Source organism: Rhinoderma darwinii, chromosome 7 (assembly GCF_050947455.1).
Source record: "Rhinoderma darwinii isolate aRhiDar2 chromosome 7, aRhiDar2.hap1, whole genome shotgun sequence".
NCBI lineage: Eukaryota > Metazoa > Chordata > Amphibia > Anura > Rhinodermatidae > Rhinoderma > Rhinoderma darwinii.
The window spans coordinates 66,286,359-66,307,866 of record NC_134693.1 but is presented as its reverse complement, the minus strand read 5'-3'; the positions used below and the strand labels follow the sequence as shown (position 1 = coordinate 66,307,866).

The 21,508-nt window shown below is 42.1% G+C and overlaps 1 protein-coding gene across 3 annotated transcripts in view; it reads left to right on the top strand.

The window, feature by feature from the left end:
* FIRRM (FIGNL1 interacting regulator of recombination and mitosis) overlaps window positions 1-18,953 on the top strand; it is a 171,052-nt gene extending 152,099 nt beyond the window's left edge. For all 3 annotated transcript variants that reach the window (XM_075833488.1, XM_075833489.1, XM_075833490.1), the window contains 3 exons: window positions 2,421-2,540; window positions 16,837-17,048; window positions 18,783-18,953. In XM_075833488.1, the coding sequence (XP_075689603.1) occupies window positions 2,421-2,540; window positions 16,837-17,031 (315 nt within the window). In that variant the 3' untranslated portion in view covers window positions 17,032-17,048; window positions 18,783-18,953. The remainder of the gene's footprint in view (window positions 1-2,420; window positions 2,541-16,836; window positions 17,049-18,782) is intronic.
* Window positions 18,954-21,508: the final 2,555 nt, after the last annotated feature.

Sequence of the window (21,508 nt, the reverse complement as noted above, 5' to 3'; positions counted from 1 at the left end):
CTGCTATCTGTGCAGGGGATTTGAAGCTCTGTTACAGAGAAATGGAGCTCGGAACCCTATAGAGACAAATTATGTAATCTAAATAGGTTCAAAACTGTCTAGAACTAAAGTGTTTTAGTGTGTATACCCCGAAGCCATAACATTACTACCACCGCTATTGTGTAGGTCACCCTCCTATTTATTTATTTCTGTTACTTTTATAGTGCCAACATGTTTCGCAGCGCTGTACAGAGGTCCTCACTGTCCCCATTGGGGCTCACAATCTAAATTCCCTATTGGTATGTTTTTGGGGTGTGGGAGGAAACCGGAGCACCCAGAGGAAATCCACGGGGGAACATACAAACTCCATGCAGATGAACACTTCTGCTGTGTGATAGCGCTCATTATTCTGCTGAATGAGGTCACTGCCATTTGGGAATGCCATTGACATGAAGGGGTGTACTTGGTCTGCAACTGTTTAAGTAGAAATTGTCAAAGTAATATCCACCTGAATGACCTTCCTTTTTTCCATAGTGGATCCTGGTGCCATCTGTTCAGGCCACAGTCTTCCATTGCTCCATAGTCTAGTTCTGATGCTCACATTCCCATTGTAGGCGCTTTTGGCTGTTGACAGTGCATGGGCACTCTGACTGGTCTGCAACTGCGCAGCCTTAAACACAGCAAGCTGCAATGCACTGTGTATTCTGACACCATTTTATCATAGTCCACATGATCTTTTTCATAAATTTGTGTTGCAGTCTCTTTTCTGTGGGATTTGAATGGACGGGCTACTCCTTTCCCCCCCCGATGTGCATCAATGTACCTTACGTTCAACCCTTTTTCCTGCTTCTAACATATCAACTTAAAAAACTGACTGCTCACTTGGTGCCTAATGTATCCTATCCCTTCACAGGTGCCATTGTAAGGAGGTAATCAAGGTTATTAACCCGTTAGTGACCGGCCCATAGTCTTTTTACGTCGGTCACTAACGGGCCTTATTCCGATGCCATAGACTTTTTACGTCGCGGCATCGGAATAAGTAAACAGAGCAGGGAGCTGTCAAATCTCCCTGCTATGAGCTGCCAGAGGCAGCTGAGGGCGGGGGGCGTCCCTGCTCTGCCGGGTGAGATCGATATTAGTATCGATCTCACCCGTTTAACCCCTCAGATGCGGTGCTCAATAGCGAGCACCGCATCTGAGTGGTTTTGGAGAGAGGGAGGGAGCTCCCTCTCTCTCCCACAGACACCCGGCGATACGATCGCCGAGTGTCTGTGTCTTCTATGGCAGCCGGGGGCCTAATAAAGCCCCCCAGGTCTGCTTGTCATGAATGCCTGCTAGATCATGCCTCTGGCATGACCTAGCAGATGCCTGTCCGTTTTAAACGGACAGGCAGTAATACACTGCAATACAAAAGTATTGCAGTGTATTATAATTGCGATCGGAGGATCGCATAGTGAACTCCCCTAGTGGGACTAGTAAAAAAGTTTAAAAAAAAGATTAATATAGTTAATAAAAAAAAAAAATGAAAAACCCACTTTTTCCCCTTACAAACTGCTTTACTATTAAAAAAAACAAAATAAAGTTAAAAAGTTACACATATTTGGTATCGCCGCGTCCGTAACGACCCCGACTATAAAGCTATTACATTACTTAATCCACACGGTGAACGCCGTAAAAAATGTAATAAAGAACGATGGAGAAATTGCTGTTTTCTGTGAATCCTGACTTTAAAAAAATGTGATTAAAAAGTGATCAAAAAGTCGCATCTACTCCAAAATTGTACCAATATAAACTACAAGTCTTCCCGCAAAAAAAAAAGCCCTCCTGAAACTGCATCGGCGAAAAAATAAAAAAACGTTACGGCTCTTCAAATATGGAGACACAAAAACAAATAATTTTGAAAAAAAACAGTTTTTACTGTGTAAAAGTAGTAAAACATACAAAAACTATACAAATTTGGTATTGTTGCAATCGTAACAACCGGCTGAATAAACTTATTGTGTTATTTATACGACACGGTAAACGGCGTAGATTTAGGACGCAAAAAAGCGTGGCGAAATGTCAGATTTTTTTCTATTCCCCCCCCCCTCCCCCCCAAAAAAAAGTTAATAAAAGTTAATAAATAATATGTACCTCAAAATGGTGCTATTAAAAAATACAACTTGTTCCGCAAAGAATAAACAAGACCTTATACAGCTATGTCGACGCAAAAATAACGTTATAGCTCTTGGAATGCGACGATGGAAAAACGTAAAAAATATCTTGGGCATTAAGGTCTAAAATAGGCTGGTCATTAAGGGGTTAAACTATTCAGAGTGCTTTTCATGTTATTGCTGAACGGTGTTTACCTCTACGTTATGAGAAGGTTTTAGGGGCTTCATATTTTTTAGAAGGATCTTTATTTTAATAACTTGTGCATAATCATATCTATTTCTTTGTAGAGAATTTTACTTTCTGAAGAAGTTAATAGAAGATTGCAACGACTTAAAGAAGAAAAACAAGTTTCAGACGTGTTTTTTTGTAAAAGGAAAGAGAAACTCAAAGAACCAATTTCTTTAGAGGTGAGCATTTTAATTTTGCAGTGTGTAACTGTAACATTTTTATAGGTAGAGAGCTACAAAATACAAGCAGAGTGCATTATAGGGCTATATGTATAAAAAAATATATATGGGGCTGATGATCGAGAATAATAGCTCTGGCTGCCCCATTTGATGGGTTGAGAGAAACCACCAGTTCCTCAATTAACGTGTCCGGATGAGTGCTGCAGTCTCTCCTCAGAACAGTAGTAGTCTAAGAACGTACCTAAACTTTTAGGTGACTTTGCAGAATAAGATGGCATATGTGTGTACATGAGGAATAACACAATTTTTGGCAAATATATGACTTGTATTCTGCATTTTTTAGCAGTTTTCCCCTGCTAGCTCTATATCATTTTTAGTTTTTCTTGAGCTAGTGGGTGAAGCTTAACTGCGATCATACACAGCACACATGGAGAAGACGAGAATCCGGCACTCCTACCTCTATCACATATAAAGATCTGCAGCAAGTTGGAACGTGTTATACTTTAGTAATGAGCAGTGTAGCTGTGAATCCATCACTGGGCAGAGATATTACACTTACTAGAAAGCCGCAGCCACTTGTCTTTGCCTCTCTCACTCTGCTCCTGTTCTCATTCTCCCCCTACACTCTCCATAGACTTCTATGGGCAGCTGTTACCTGAATTAACAGATGGTCTGTGGTGTAGGTGTCTTAGTATATCAAGCCTTCAAATCCTGTGTTCAGCAGCATGAGTTTTATTGGCACCCGACACGTCAGACTCCAGACAATCAAAGGAAATGCGTCCTTTTTTTAAGACCGCATAAACTCCAGCCTGCACAGCAATGTATCATCCCATGTATATAACCTGGAGCACCACAATGCGTGCACTGGCGTTAAGTCTTCCAGTAGGCCCTACAGCACTCGACTGCATAAAAAAAACAGGGCATTATTGTCACCATATGTAATTCATATTACGCTGGACATAATAAATATTGATGCGCCAAAGATATACTGGTCCATAAATCCCTCAAATCCAATGCCGAATACAACCGTGGGTCTTCAGAGTTCATAAACACAGCACACTAGTCACTAGGGTTGTCATGATACCAGAATTTGGACTTCGATTGCGATACTTCGTGTAGCATTGCTATACTCTATACCAAAACGATACTTTGCCAACAATAAAAAAAAAAAAAATGTTCTTCCATTTTCTGATGTGTGGTGTGATGAATTTTGAACCTCCTTGTGCCTCACATTACTAGTAATTAACCCCATCATGTTCCTCAGTCATAATGGACAACATTGGAATAATGTGTGAGGTATATAATGAGGTTAATTAGTATTGATGTGAGGCACATGGAGGTTCAAAATACAGAATTCCTCGTGCCTTACATTAATAAGTGAAAGAAAGCAGTTTTTATTTTATTTTTTATCAGCGTAAACATCATAAATGACGCTATAAATTTGTTACGGTCGCGATGATATTTGTATCTGTAGATTTTATGTATTGAGACTTTTATTTTAATGTTTATTGTAAAAAAAATGTATTTTTTTACTTTAAAAAAATATATATATTTATAAACTTCAATGTTCTGGCATCTATCTAAATTCTAGTACATTAGCCTGTGTACTGATAGCACACAGGCAGTTATTAGGACATACCTAAATATGCCCTAACAGGAAACATGGTCAGACAGCCCTCGGGTCCTTCAAGGAACCCTGGGCTGTCTGCCCATATATGTTATGTCCCTTGATTGCATCACAGGGATTCACTTTTTTTTCCCCCACTTTCTCATTTTTCTTTTCATTCCCTTGAATGCTGTGGTGGTGGTCAGCTTTGATCGCAGGATTCAGGGGAATAGCAACGGAGATGAGAGGTTTCTCTGATCTCCGCCGTTAGAGCGGGGCTGCGGCTGTGTAATACAGCCATTGCCCCGCTCCTGAAAACAAATGTGCGCGCGCGATCAGCATGAGGTGATGCGGCCGGCGCTGCACTAATGAGCGCCGTCGCAGGCACTGAAGACAGAACATGGGGGTGTTTTGCAGTGCGCCCGCCATGTTCTCTGTCTTCAGTGCCAGCAATTAGTGCAGCGCTGGTCGTATCACATTATGCTGAATGCACGTGCACACGCTTGTCCGGTGCGGGGCAATGGCTGTATTACACAGACGCAGCCCCGCTCTAAGTACATTCATGTGTTACAATACTAAGCTGTGCGGCTTCACAACTTAGTATCGAAATACATGAATTAACGCTATTGAGCCATGTGAGGGTGCACGGCATGGAAATAGTATTGATATTTCAATACATCGTGCAACCCTACTAGTCACCATGAAGCTCCCGGCAAACCGTTTTTGTGCGGATGTTAATGCCCGAGGAGGTTGGGAACTCCTCAGTTATTTAGTCAGTAGAACATTAGCGACACTTATGCACTATGAACTTCAGCACTCTGCCACCCCGCTCTAAGACTTTACATGATCTGCCACTTTGTGGCTGAGTTGCTGTGGTTCCTAAACGCTTCCACTTTGCAATAATACCACTAACCGTTGATGGTGGAATATCTAGGAGGTAAGAAATCTCACGAACGGACTTGTTGCAACGATGGCATCCTATTACAGTACCATGCTGGAATTCAGTGAGCTCTTCAGAAAGACCCATTTTTTCACATATTTTCAAATGTTTATAATTGCAGACTGCATGGCCAGGTGCTTGATATTATACACCTATGGCAATGGGCCTGAATAAAATCCCTGAATTAAATGATTAAGATGTGCGTCTTAATGCTTTTGTCCATATAGTGTATATAGAAGCAGGAGCATGGAGGATATTATACATTATTTATGAGCAGTGAATCCAGAACTGGGTTTAGATATAACACTACTTACGAGCAGTTGCAGCGCCTGTGTCTCTTCTCCAGCCCCCTCCGATTTCCATAGACTTCTATGGGCAGCTGTATCCCTCAGTGAGCTGTTAGCTTATCTTGTCTTGAGGAGATGGAAAAATCAGTTAATTCAGAGTAAGTAAACAGTTAGGAGGGTGGAGGACGGGAAGGAGCCTGATTATGTTAGAGAAAAATGCCTCTTTCTCTATAAGATATAATAGTTATATTCGCTTATACGCTTATACTATTGATTTTTAGTGAAAATGTAAATAAAAATCTATTTGCTTACTTCTCTTGACATATTATTTTTCTATTTTTTAATTAAACACCCCCCACCCCCCTGTTCTCCAACTTATTTGGATCTTTTGGGGTTCTATTTAACACATTTTTGTATGTCTCAACAAAATGTCTTGATGGTGGATAACCCATTAAACCCTTCAAGACATTACTTTAATTATTCTTTTCTGAAGTTTTGTTTTTTTCGTACTACCTGCATATAATATGTTGCGAGGGTAACAAATAGCCTAACTGACTTCCTTTAGTATGGCATGCAATCAAATCCTTTTATGTCAAATAAATTAATGCCATCCGAATTCCGCTGTGCTAGTGCTTCGGCGGGACTTTACACTGTAATGTGCGGCATGTATAGCACCTACAACAAAAAATGTTCAGGAGTCTATTAGGCCTGTTCAAATCCCCTATGGGATAAACATCCAAAAACGTATTTTGTTTCCTTTATGAAGAACTTTATTTTGGAAAAAAAAATGTTTCAAAACGACACAATTGGTATCACCCCAATCAGAAGAACCCAAACTATATATTAACATTGTTGTTCATTACACGGCATTATGAATAAAAAGCGTTCAAAAAGCCATGTCTACCCCAAAATTGTACCAATTAAAACTACAACTCATCCTGCAAAAAATAAACCCTCACAAAACAATCATCTAAAAAGAGGTTATTTTTGTAACCTGTACCCAAAAAAAAATAAATCTGCAAAAAGGGTCAAACTCTCCAAAAAGAGAACTGGAACCGCCATGCATACACATTAACCCCTTAACTACCACAACATCCCCTTTCTAAGGCGACGCAGGGGTCCGATGCTTTACTAACAAAGACCCCCAGATCTGCCATAAGGGAATAAAGGCAATAATGCTTTGAAATGCTATGGATTTCAAAGCATTATTTAAACGATCAAACAATTTCTTCTTCTGGTCCCCTATGTAATGTATGTATTTTGCATATTAAACATTTTTCTATAATAGTTTTCATTAAAAATTGTATTTTGTTTTATTGCTGCAGCGTCTATGTATCATTTATACATAGAAGCTGCATAACACTGCTTTAATTAGTCAGTCAGTGGGAATGACTGCTCAGCTAACAGTGGCTTCTGTGTGCCTCTGACACAATCAAACCCTAATACCGATCAAATCTATGTATGCCAAAACACAAACCTTACATTTGAAAATAATCGGTGTCAGGTGATTTTCTGCTGCCAACAAACTTTTCAAAGATCACCATGATTGGTTAATCATGGTGATCACATGCTCTGTAGCTGGACCAATCAGTTCGGCTGTCAGAGAACAGGTTACTGGGAAGCCGGGGACACTGACACCGCCAGCGTCGGAGCGATCTCCCCTGCGCTATGCCGGCAGAGGTCTGTAGATTCAGACCCTGGCTGCACGGGGTATATGCGGATAGGACGTGAATCTACAGATTGTCAGCATGAAAGGGTTAATGATTTTGCAAGTAAACAGCCCTTTTACCCACAACAATGCGCACTCGTTCCCCGCCTTAAAGGGCCAGCATGAGCACATAAAGTTCATTACTATTTAGGCCCCTGATCATCCTGGACTATGAAAAGGGCTCTGCCCTTTCACTCCTTGCCTGAGCGTTGTGTATTTCCATGTTCGTATTAGCCAATGGTCCCTTAGTCGTATCCTGTTACCAGTGTTCCCGTGCCCTGCTGCCTGTATAGTGTTCGAGTCGTGTTGTCATGTGCCACGTCTGGTGTCATCTGCCACACCTGGTATCATCCGCCATGTTTATCTACCGTCAAGTTCAATCTGTGCCTAAGCCTCTGCTACTGTATGAACTATTACAGGTACTCTTGTGCAAAGGCTTTGCACACTGTTTGGCCAGCTGCTACGGTAGTCCACATACCCACAGATCGTGACAGTACGCTCCAGACCACGGACCCCGCTGGTCAACGCAAGATCATGACAACGTCACAAGTCATGCAGGCAGACATGCGAGACCTCCTGGTCATGACAGGACCAGCTTCTCCAGGCGGTGAACGCCATTGCACATCGGCTGGATGCGCAAGCTGCAGTCTTCACCGCACCTGCTGTTCCTCCTGTCAGTAAGAGTGCCGACCCCCGATTCTCCCTGCCACTACCTCCTCACTATGACTGAGACGCGAGGCCCTGCAGGGTATTTCTGAACCAATGCCAGATCCACTTCAGACTGCATGCAAAGTCCTTCCCTTCTGATGATCCAAGGATCGCCTTCATAATCTTTCTCCTTACTAGCAAGGCACTGGCATGGGTGAACCCCATTTGGGAACGTCAGGGACCAGAGACCCGTGACTTAGTGTTTCTTACAGACTTTCCGTATGCTATTTGGGGAACCTAGGAAAGTCTCGTCTGCAGCTCCATCTCTGCTGACCCTTCGCGAGGGAGACCTCTCCGTGGGCGACTACGCCATTCAGTTCCCTAACCTAGCTGCAGAACTAATCTGGAACAAGGCCTTGGTGGCTACATTCTGGCAGGTACGGTGGGCTGAGATTAAAGACAAGCTTGCCACTCGAGATCTGCCACCTATCCTGGATGACCTCATTCTTCTAGCCACCCGGATTGACATGAGGATCCGGGAACGGTCTCAAGAGGTTCCCCGGGAAAGAATATTCCCTAAACTGGCTCCTATTTTCCAGCAACCCCTGCTGCCCTCATCAGTTGTTCCACCAGCCTATGCAAGTGCACCGGCTCAAATTGTCAGTCCAGGAGAAACAACGCAGTATTTTATAGGAATTTTCCTGCATTCTCACGCATCTGGAGAAGCCATGTGAGTGTTTGAGAATATATGTGATTTCCTCTGATGTAAATACCGGTTGTAATTCTGTTTCCCAAGCTGTCAGATAATTTGGAGTAAATGTGGTTAATGCAGATAACAATCCCGAATAAACCTTCTAAAGAGATTTCCTAGGCGGGGATGTGTGTAAAATATAGTTTTCTAACCATGTGTGCCAGAGACTCCTCAGAAACCTCTGTCATGAGTTCGAGAAATCAAGTGTTTGCAAACTTGTAGGGCTATATGCAATTCATCATGTAATAATGGTAAAGTAGGTGCCTTCGAGTTGTCTCTAAGATCCTGGTTAGCTTTAAAGGCTGAAGTTGCAACCATGTTTCGGGTATCTGCATAAATGTCTGATTTATGAAACAAGGAAGAGTTGAGAGCGATGCTATTGCAGAAAGTTTATCATTTTGCATATGTATTGCTGGCGAAGATTGACATACCATGATAAGACCTCTAGTTAGGTCACTTATTAATGTCGATTTAGGAGGCATTGTCGCCTTGACCCAAAGGTAGGAGGCGAGTTTCTCTCCTATCATGTGACGTTCTATATCCACATGTGGAAGTGATACAATTAAATTTGCCACTTTAGTTCATCTACACAATTGTATAGCTTTATTATTTATTTATTTTTTAAACTCGTTTTATTGAAAACAATTTGTACATCAACATTTGTATAGCTTTATAGTAAGTGTTCCGATCTGGTAGTGAGAGTCCCCCAGAGTGTTTTTTTCCTTGTGAGTAGAACATATGCCAGTCTAGGCCGTTTATTATTCCATATACATTCTGAACTCAGACATCTAAACTATACAAAGTATTATGTGGGTATGTCAAGTGGGAGTGATTGCATCAAATAAAAAACCTGAGGGACTACATATGTAGTGAGTCAATTTTTTTAGCCTAACCATGACACACATGGAATTTACACATATTGAATTTTAAGTTTAGGTAAGAAGTCCTTGATTTTATGATATTGGGGCGTATATTTCCAGTGAAAAAGTTGTTTGGTATCTGAGGTAATTTTCAGACCCAAATATTGCAGTTCAGCTGCTGGCCAATGGAATGGAGATTGAGATTTAATCAACCCAATATCTTGTAAAGGTATGGTAATGTTCAAGGCTTCGGATTTATCATAATTGATTTAATTTTTGATACCCATCCAAACTCTGTGAATACGTGTAGCACTTGAGAAAATGCCTCTAAAGGGTTCGTTATGAATAATAGCAAGTCGTCCGCGAAAGCGGCTGTTTTATGTTCATAGTTCCCAACTTGTAATCCATGTATAAAGGTTGTTTGCCGTATCTTCAAAAGTAACGTTTCCATTACGAGAATTAACAATGTGGGCGATAAGGGGCAACCCTGTCGAGTTCCATTTCCTATAGGGAAAGGCTCTGAAGAGGCCATTTATTTGGATTCGAGCAGTGGGGGTGGTGTATAAGGAAAATGTAGACTAAACAAGTTGTGTTGGGAAACCGAATTTGGATAGTTTTTTTAGGTAGCGCCAATCCACACGATCAAATGCCTTTTTGGCGTCTGTACTAAGGAGCAATAAAGGTATTTTGTGGTGTTTAGCAAAATAGATGGCTTGTATACGTCTTGTGGTATTCAATCTGCCCTCTCTCCCTGGAACAAATCCTACTTGCTCTATTAATTGGGGCAAGAAGGTGTTAATTCGTGCAGATAATATTTTAGCCCACCATTTTAAGTCCGAATTTAAAAGTGGAATGGGCCAGTAACTGCTGCACCTTTCCAGATCCTTTCCGGGTTTGGGGAGGATTGTGATGTTGGCTGCTAATGCTTGATGGGGGAAGTGGGAGCCTTTTAGCAACGCATTGCATAGTGACAAATTGTGATAGAATAGTTTTACATTTTTTTGATAGATGATCGGCAGGCCATCTGGGCCGGGGCTTTTCCCATTTGGTATCAACTTCAGCACCTAATTTAGTTCCAGCATTGTAAATGGAGCTACTAAAGAGGAATCCTCTTTAGGTGTCAGGGTGGGCACGTCAATGGACTTTTACAAATTTTTGTATTGCTTCCAAATGGGAGAATGGGGCGCCTGGGGGGATTCACGGTTAATATTATAGAGTTCTGAATAATATTTCTGGAATTCATTAGCAATCTGGTCTGTGTTAAGTTTCAAACCTGTGTTTTGTTTTATGGAGCAAATAAAGGTTTTATCCCTTTGTTTAATGAGATGAGACATTACTTTTGTACCCTTGTCACCATGAGCATAAGATTTGTATTTAAAAGTTGAAGAGATTTAGCAGACTTTACATTCAGAATGTCCTTCACCTGTAGTCTTCTGTTCAGCAGTGTGGTTTTTACTGAGGTCAATTGCGATGGCTTTAGAAAACGTTCACAAACTGATATTTGTTCCAAGACTGAATTCAATTTCTTAATCCTGGCTTTTTTCACCCAGGTACCTAGTGTGATAAGTTCTCCCCTAGCGAAGGCTTTGCGTGTCCACCAGAGGATGGGTTCGGAGATATGAACTCATTGAACGCAAAAAAATTGTCTAATTTACATTCTACTTGGCTTACGTCAGTGTCTTTTTCTAACAGTGTCATTTAATCTCAAATCCAGCTACGGATAGGGAGATATTTCAAAGGAAATTTGGGCATGGTCTGAGATTCTGATATTGCCCATATGCAAGGAGAGGGCTGTCTGTAAATATTTGTCAGCTAAAAATAAGTAGTCCAGGCATTGGTACGAGTCATGAGTTGTAGAGTAAAAAGTTTAGTCTCTTTTGTGGAGGGGTGCTGCATTCTCCATACATCAACCAATCGCGTTTCAGTGAATGCAAACTTGAGGTGTGTCAAAGCTCTATGTGAGATATGTGACCGTGCCGATGAGGCGTCTATACTTGGGTCTAGTACTAAGTTCAAGTCGTCCCCCCCCCCCCCCCAACACTGTCATGCCTTCAGAAAAGGTCCCCGAATGTCTCAATGTCTGCTAGCCATTGCTCCTGTCCCACGTTAGGAGCATATTAGCCATAGTGATTTTTGTATTTAATATAGTCCCTTTTAAGAAAGAGGTATCTTCCCATAGGATCAATCTGGGAAGCTTCTAATGTAAATGGGATAGTATGACTTATTGCTATAGAGACCCCTCTAGATGCCGTACTCACAGTAAAATGATCATCAGCCCCCCACTCACAGTAATGACCATCAGCCCCCCACTCACAGTAATGACAATCAGCCTCCCACTCACAGTAAAAATACCATCAGCCCCCCACTCACAGTATAATGACCCCTCAGTAAAGAGACAATAAGCCCTCTCCAGTAAAGTGACCGACCATCAGCCTCCGCCCCCCCCCCCCGCAAAATGACCATCAGCCCCCTCCAGTAAAGCCACCATCAGCCTCAGTCGTCGTCGCCCCCCCCCCCCCACGATAAAATGACCATCTGCCCCTCTAGTAAAGTGACCATCACAGAGAGAAAGTGTGCTTACTCCTGGGTAAGGAATAAATAAGGAGGTATAAGAACAACAACTCCCAGCATGTCCAGGCTGTTATTATGTGATATCAATGGACATTACAGGGAGGAGGTATAAGAGGAGAGAACTACAACTCCCAGCTTGTCCAGGATGTTATGGGATATCAGAGGACATTACAGGGAGGAGGTATAAGAGGAGAGAACTACAACTTCCAGCATGTCCAGGCTGTTATGAGATATCAGAGGACATTAACTGGTTCCCGACCGCTGGCTGTATTTTTACAGCGGTCAGGGTCCTTAAAACCCGAGCCATAGACTTTTTACGGCTCGGGTTTTAACTTGCTGCCCGCGCCATCGGGCAGCTGAATGTCGGGTCTCCGGCTGTCAGTGACTGCCGGGGACCCTGAGGAGAAGATAGAAGCAGCTTTAGCTGCTTCTGTCTTCTCCGATGTCTTTTTACACAGCGCTCAATGAACGCTGTGTATAGGAATAGAGGCAGCGGCCGCGCCGCTGTCTCTATTCCTCCCGGTGATCATGTGACTGGTCACATGATCGCCGGGTGCCGTTACTGACAGACTGCTGCTGGGTCTTACTAGACCCAGCACAGTCTTATTCGTGACAATCATCACTATGAGAGGGCTTATTTCCCCTGTAACTGGGGCTGCTGTGCAGCTCCAGTTACAGTGGAAAAAGATGGTGTAAAAGAAAGAAAAAATATATATAAAGTTCCCCAAAGGTCTTTTTTGACCTTTGGGGGACAGACCATAGTAATAAAAAAAATAATAAAGTAAAGTGCAAAAAAAAATGAAATAATAAATACACATAAAATACCCACCCTAAAAAAAAACGTTCCCCCCCCCCCCGCCAATCATTGTTGTAACGCTAGCGCTGACCCAATTACCCTAATATAGACATGTAATATATTAACATTTACGGTAGACAATGACGATCACAAATAAAAGGTCTATTTTAGGGTAAAACTATGTTATTACCAAAAAAAAATAGCTGAAACTTAAAAAAGCTTATTTTTTTACTATTATTTTCAAACTTTATGAATAAAAATTCTAAAATAGCAAAAAAGGTGTGTATAAAAACGATAAAACCTGCATTGTCTACGGAAAAAACGTCGCAAAAATCACGTCGTTAGCCCAACAAATAAAAAAGTTATAGCCATTTAACGAACACGTGCTAAAAATGGCTAAACGGGGTCTGGTCCTGAAGGCGCAAAATAGCCCGGTCCTGAACTGGTTAAAGGGAGGAGGTATAAGAGGAGAGAACTACAACTTCCAGGATGTCCAGGCATTTATGAGATATCAGAGGACATTACAGGGAGGAGGTATAAGAGGAGAGGACTACAACTCCCAGCATGTCCAGAACGTTATTATGGGATATCAGATGACATTACAGAGAGGAGGTATAAAAGGAGAGAACTACAACTACCAGCATGTCCAGGACGTTGTTATGGGATATCAGAACACATTAGAGAGAGGAGGTATAGGAGGAGAGGACAACAACTACCAGCATGTCCAGGACGTTATTATGGGATATCAGAGGACATTAGAGAGAGGAGGTATAGGAGGAGAGGGCTACAACTTCCGGCATTCCCCTGGCTCCATTTCTCACACAACTGCTAACAAACTAAAGAAAAAAAATACTTACCCGGCACAACGTTAATGGCTCCTCTCCCTCCGTCAGGCTTCTAGTGGGAAGCGGTGGGCGGTACTCGTAACAGACGTCCGCGCGTCACGTCTGCTACAACGTCTGGGGCGAAGCTTGTAGCAAAAAAAATTATATATTTTTTTTTTGCAGTGGATGAGCCGAGTGCCGTGGCACCCCGATTGGGAACCACTGCTCTAGGGGGAAAAGTGGGGTTTTTTTTTTAACTTGAAATTTATTTTTAATTGAATTTTTTTTTTTTACATAAAAAAAATCCTTTTATTTTACTCATTTTTAAATTTTTTACTAGTCCCCCTAGGGGACTTCAACCAGCGATCGTTAGATCGCTTTCACGATATACTGCAATACATGTATTGCAGTATATCATGATTCTGACAGGCTTCTATTAAGCCCTGAATAGGAGCACAAAGATGGCAGACCTGGCGGCCTTCATTAGGCCCCCAGGCAGCCATAGCAACCATCGCCACCCCGCGATTGCATTGCGGAGGGCGCGATGAGCTGTTAGAGGGGCTCATCCCCCCCCTCTTTCTAACTATTTAAATGCTGCGGTCGCTATTGTCCTCGGTATTTAACGAGTTAAGCGAGCGGAATCTGGTATGGATACGTCAAATGTCGGGAAGGGGTTAAGTTAGTGGTAAAATTTGGTCAACACATTCAGTGTTTATTTATGAAATACACCAAAAATTTGAGAAATTAGCATTTTTTTAAATTTAAATGTATCTGCTTGTAAGGGCTTATTTGGACAATTGTATGCTTCCCGGAGTTCGGGGAAGGTCCTCTTCCAGCATGACTGTGCTCCAGTGCAAAAAAGCAAGGTCATCAAGGAATAGTTGTGTGTGAGTTTGGTGTGGAAGCACTTGACTGGCCCGCACAGAGCCCTGACCTCAACCCCATCGAACACTTTTGGGATGAACTAGAATGGAGATTACGAGCAAGGATCTATCATCCAACATCCGTGTCTGACCTCACAATGGTCTTCTGGGTAAATAGAGAAAAATTCCCCAAATCTTGTAAAAAGCATTCACAGAAGAGTGGAAGCTGTTTTAGCTGCAAAGGAGGGAACATATCCATATGAATGCCTATGGATTTAGAATGGGATGTCATAAAAGCTCCAGTTGGTGTAATGTGTAGGTGTCCATATAGCGTATATATATTTTAATAAGTTTATATAAGGCCTCATGCACACGACCAAAGCCATGTGCACGGCCGTGATTTTCGGGTCGGCCGGGGGCGGAGTGTCTCTCGTGAGCCGCCCGCCATAGACCCCATGCACACGAACGCGCTTTTGCGACCGCAATTCTACCAAAAATCTACGGGAGAATTGGGGCCCCATTCATTACTATGGGGCCATGCACGCGACCATGGTTTCCACAGTCCGTGCATGGCCCCGGAGCCCGGACCGCAGAAAGCACGGGCATGCCTTATTACGGCCGTGTTCTGCGGTCCAGGCTCATTGAAAATAATGGCCGCGGCCGTGTGCACAGCCCGATTTGCGGGCGGCTCACGGCTGTCACTCCGTGGCCGACCCGAAAATCACGGCCGTGCACATGAATTAAAATTATTGCCCATTTTTTGGGAGAATAAACTTTTTTCACATTGGACTGGATTTGAATTAGTTGAATGTGAGTTTTAGCCATGCTGAGTTTCGTAAGAAAATTAATATGATCGGTTCATAAACCTTAAATTTGTCATATACATTTCGGATCACTTCTAATTAGAAAATGTCTGTAATGTATTCAAAGTATATAAATCGATCAAATCTACTATCTTAAGCAAATACAGTAAGTGTATGGCTAAGGCCTCATTTACACGAACGTATTATACGCGCGTGCGACGCGCGTGCTTTGCACGCATGTCGTACGCACCTATATTAGTCAATGGGGCTGTTTAGACGATGCGTGAATTGCGCTCATTGCGTGTGCGCAGAAAAAAACTCACGACATGTTCTATAATCGTGCGTTTTTCGCGCACTCACGCACCCATTGAAGTCAATGGGTGCGTGAAAACCACGCATGCCGCACGGAAGCACTTCCGTGCGAACTGCGTGATTCGCGCAAGAGCTGTCAAACTCCTGAATGTAAACAGAAAAGCACCACGTGCTTTTCTGTTTACAAACATCCAAACGGAGTGTCAAATTCGAGATGAGCGCCCCGAACTTCACCGGGTTCGGCCAAACTCGTTTTGACCGAAACCGGTAAAAAATGTTCGGGTACGCGACGTCAGGAGACAGTCACTGTCCACGGTGCTGAAAGCGTTAAACTGGTTCAGCACCATGGACAGTGACTTCCGCTCCGAAAATCCATGAACCTGTAAAAAAAAAAGACGTTCTGACTTACCGATAACTCCGGTCCGACCTCCCGGGATGACAGTTCAGTCAAAGTGACAGCTGCAGCCAATCACAGGCCAAGCACAGGCTGCAGCCAATCACAGGCTGCAGCGGTCTCATGGACTGCGGCGTCATCCTGGGAGGTGGGGCCGGATGACAAGAGAGGGACGCGTCACCAAGGCAACGGCCGGGAGCCCGGACTGGGGGAAGCAGGAAGTTCTTGGTAAGTATGAAAGTCTTTTTTTATTCACAGGTTGGTGTATATTGTGTTCGGAACTCACTGTCGAGGGTGCTGAAAGAGTTACTGCCGATCAGTTAACTCTTTCAGCACCTTGGACAGTGACGGGCGTCGACTAGCCTCATCAATATGATGGCGGCTGCGCGAAAATCACGCAGCCGCGCATCATACACGGATGACACACGGAGCTGCCAAGTGCCTTTTGCGCGCGCAAAACGCAGCGTTTTTTGCGCGTGCAAAACGCACACGCTCGTGTAAATGAGGCCTAAAGCTCACAAATACCATCTAAAATTCAAACATGAAACATAAAAAAAAACATATTTATACATGTATTGTACAGAAATTGTGATTTCTTTATTTTTCTCTATAAACTGATGAACTGAAATTTACGGGGACAGATCGCTGGAGTAAGATGTAACAAATTTATAAAGAGTAACTTTTATCTCCCCCAAGTTTTAAGTTTTTTTTTTTTTAATTTGTTACCATTACCAATTATCAAAAGCTGCTGTGACAATGTGGCCAGGTGCTTTTGAAATTTTAATCGAAGGTATGCAAAGTACAGGAAATGAAAGTACAAGCCAGCCATAAAACAAATGTTAATATTGTGTTCTGAGGTATTACATTTTTTTTAGTCATAAATGTACACGGTTATTGTCATCCTCTAATCATGAAGTATTTTTCACTCTACAGCCTTCTGCAAAGCGTCCTCGGCAAGCTGCATTCATTGATGAGGAATTTGAAACACATCTCAAAGCAGCGGAGAGATCCTTAATTTCAATCCAGTCCTTAATGCAGGACAACCCAATGCCACAGTGGGTCCCAGAAAAACTCTGCAGTATCCAAACCCTAATAACAAAAATACAAAAAACTGCAGAAAAAACATAGCGTACAGTTAAACATAGGTCAGTGTTATGGTTTACTATTTAACACGATTACTTTTTTACAGTGTCTATATTTAGCTATTATATATATTCACAGTATGGGCAGGGAAGTCTCATATTTACGCTGAATGTGTCCATAGCAGATATTGGGCCTGATGTATGCCATTAGAGCGGAACTGTTTTTTACTGTATTTAAAAAGTGTTAGCTTCACTTTTTACAATGGGAGCCAAAGGATGGCGCATGCAACTTTATGGAACACAGGTGTATATGACGGGGTTATACGTTTGACTTCCGTCACTAAAAATGTGGTGTAATGTGCCCCTAAATAGCGATCAGGAGAAAAGGGTACTACCAGACTTGTTACACTAGGAACACTAAGGCCTCATTCACAAGACAGGGTTTCCCGGCCGGGTGCCGGCCGTTCATAAATCGGCTGCATTTGGAATAATAGACCCCTAATGGGGCTATTCACACGACCGATTTTTTTTCCCGGCCGTCAAAAAATAGGACATGCTCTATTTTCAGCCGGGTGCCCGGCCGCCCGGCTCCCATAGAAGTCTATGGGGCCGGGTAATACACGGCCATCACCGGAATGTGTCCCGAGTGATGGCCGGGTTTTCCGTCGCTTGCGCTCTATCTCCTCCTCCTCACAGCGCAGAGTGCATGTGAGGAGGAGGAGTTGATGCCATTCGGACGAATGGCTGTACGCTGTGAGGCAGGGCCGGGGTGTACAGCAGGTGGAAGGGAGCGCTGCGCTGGCTTCCTTCCCCTACTTGTTTTAAAAGCGCCCTGCCCGCCGACACCTTCCATGGCGCCGCTAGCAGCTGCTGCTGCTGCGGCTGCTACTACTGTAGCGACGCCACTATAGCAGAGCAGGGAGGTATCTCCCCGCTCTGCTATGTGCTAGCCCCACTTTAGCTCCTTGAAGGAGCGGAATCCCCGTGTTTTCGGGGATTCCTCTCCTGGACAGAGCGCTTGATGTCTCTGTCCATATCTGGGCAGTGACATCAGGGGAAACTCCTGAAGCGGAATCCCCGAACACATGGGGATTCCCCTTCAGGAGTTGCCGCTGATGTCACTGTCCAGATCTGGCCGGCAAAACTTTATGCAAACCGGCCGGGCAAAATGGCCGATTTTACGGGCCGACACTTGGGCTCGGGCGGGACCCTGTCGTGTGAATCCCGCCTAACCATGGATATGGATGGCAAACAAAAATGAGTACAAACACAGTCGTTTTACGTAAGTATCCCCACTAACACAAATAAAACTTGTAGACATAGAGAACCATAGATTTGTAATACCAAACCTCGTCTTACATGTTGCATTTTTGCTGGGTTTCTTTCACCTTCCCCCACACCCTTTTTACAGTGTTTGACTACTACAAAAAAATGTAAATGGTAGGTCTCGTAGAGTGCGCTATTCCATGTACATAAGCGACATCACAAATTTCATTGCAATTGAATTTTAAATTGATGTTTTTCTCCAAGGTGACATAAACAATAAGATGGTAAAATTAATCCGGTTGTAACAAAAGATCTTTCCATGTATATTGTTAGAAACTTAGAAAATTCATCTATTTGTCGCCACTTCTTTGTTTCCGTGGCCACTTTGGAATTACTTTAACACAGAAATATAAAATCATGTGCTTATTTCATTATTATAACCAGCCATTGTTTTGTGCAATAGATACTGTAGAGTCATGCCATCCATGTAATATTATCACAGTATAATGACCAGGCATTTGTTTTCTTCAGGTATATGAAAGTGTTTGGAAGACACTGAAAACCAAGATAAATAACAGTTGTATCAACTGCATTCATTGACACGACTGCTATAAATGTAAACCTTGTAATGTACTCTAGGATGTAAGCTAACAAGTAAAGGACGTTGTTAAATAAAAATACATTTTGGATTTTTAGAGTGAATGGTGGTATGTTGCTTTCTATATTTCTTTCTTAAAATAGAGGTATGTCTGTACCGACAAATGGAAATCCACAGCACCCATCATGCAAAGTGTTTCCTTTTATTCACATGTGAACATTACAAGGTCCCACACAAGGTCTTTACTCCATTTATAAAATACATAAATAAAATTAAACAAACTTTTATATACTTGATGTGGAGTATCACAGTGATGTCAAAGGTCATATATTATCAGCCTAACAGAACAAAATACAAATGAACATTGATATATAAATATATATTTAAGCAATATGTATGTAACTATGTGATTTTGTCTAGAATATGGGGTCTTTGACGTTGCCCTCCATAAATATCAGATAGATGTGCTTCCCAGCTCTAGGTCACGCACCTATGTCAAGAACGGGGGCCCCATGAACTATCTAGATAGAAAATAAATAGAGGTGGCCGTGCATGTCTGAATTCTGCGGCTTCTTCATCAGGTTGAGGTTCAGGGAACCTCCATTCCTGACGTAGGTGGGAGTACCAGATCTGGGACCTGCATCTATCAGACATGTATGGTACATAATGTAGATATGCCATAAATGTGTTAGATGAAAATAATAGGCTTTATATATTTTTTCAATTTTTTTGCCTAGATTTCTCTATATAAAACCGAAAATTAAAAGATACAGGTTTTGTATTCTATTTTTTTTGCAGCATTGGGCTTTTATAAAGTATCAAATAAAACCATACTTTGCTTTGAAGAGATTAAATTTTGATGTGGGCATTTAGGCACCAAAGGCCTTGATGCTGAAGGGGTTAAAGGCCCTAACGGTTGGGACCTCCACCGATCCCAAAAATGGGGTTCCTGAACCCCCTATCCTAACTGCACACCACATAGTGAGGAGGCGCTTGTATGGAGCTGCGGTCGAGCATGTGCCCGCCGCTCTATTCAATGTCTATTAGACTGATGGAAACAGCCAAGTGCTGTAGCCATACACTTTGAATGGAGTGACAGCGCCCATGCTCGATGACCGTTCCATTCAAGGTCCTCACTGCAGTCGAACAGTGAGGACAAACTGGGTTCAGGACCCCAGTTCTTGCGATCGATGGAGGGCCCAGCAATTGGACATTTATTACCTATCCTTTTTATAGGTGATGAAGGGGTATTCCCTCAATCGACAAGTATAATGTATATGTGCTTATTTATATGCGCTATGTCTTTATGTGCTGCATGCAGATGTGTCCTTCCTAACTGTTTTCCTCTTATTTTAAATATAAAAAAGGTAAATAAAAAGTAGCAAAGTTTGGCCACGCATAGCGAAATAAATGACTAAAAGGAACATAAAGTAATAACATGTATGGAGCAAATACACAATCATTAGTTAAAAGTATAAATGGACATCAGAGCAAAAAGGGGTATCACAGGCTGTATTTTTCATTTTAAATGTATTCAGACAGGAAAACATTGTTTGCAAAGATGTATGTACCTTTTGTTTACCTTTTGTTTCAACCGACACTCATTCCAGGAGATTTATCCAGATCCTAATCATTGATTTATATCGGAAAGGAGTAAGACGCACAGACATTTCTTGTATGCTCAAAATACTCTGAGGTTTATTGCCAAAATCAATTATAATAATTTCATTCAAAAGGGGTGTAGGCTTGAGGTTTAATCAATCAGAGGCAATGTAGCAATAATAATTCAGCCAACAGCATACAATGAGAATATTTCATATTGAGACAATCGCAGACATACAATACATTTCAAATGTAATATAATTTCATTCTATGCTTACTCCAGGTTTGCACCTGGTCTATTTGGCCTCTAAATGGAAAAAGTGTGGGGGAGTTATTTGTAGTATGTATGTGAATATTGAGATAAAAAGAAAGAAATAATTGAAAATGTGATAACTTTATATCTGGGCGTTCAGCCAGACTGCTAATTGCAAGGTTATAGAAGAAACATTCAGAGATTACATATTTCTGAAATAGAAGGGGGGGGGGAGAAGGTCATTACACTTGGAATAGAATCCGGCTTCCTGTTTGATAATTCACAATGTAATTTAATACAGAGAATATAAGCAAACTGACCATCCATCACACCTTTTAGCTTAAATTAAGGCAATTCTTTTCTTTTATCAACCATGTATTTTATTGCGTTGGTGCCATTACAGTTATGAATTCTGTTTAACTGAAAGCTGAAATCAAGCAGCATAAAAGCACAACCTTTTATTCTCTTCAATGTAAAAAAAAAAATACAATTTAATAACCGTGATGGAAAACTGTCATGTTGAAAAAGCTGTCTGATATGAAGACAGCATGTTACAGAGCAGAAAGAGTTGAGCAGATTGATACTGAATATACAGAAGTCCCAAGATTTTGGCTCCCTCGTTGCAATATTTTCAAGTTATGATGGCCTCTCCTGGGCTATCATAACTTGAGTGTGTATTCAACTTGCGATTGTTCTGTCCAAGCCAAACTGTGGGAACATGCGGTTGGCTGGAAAAAATAAACAGCCAATCGCATTCATGTCACAGGAGACAAGTAATGCCAATCAGCAGGCTTTACACCAAAG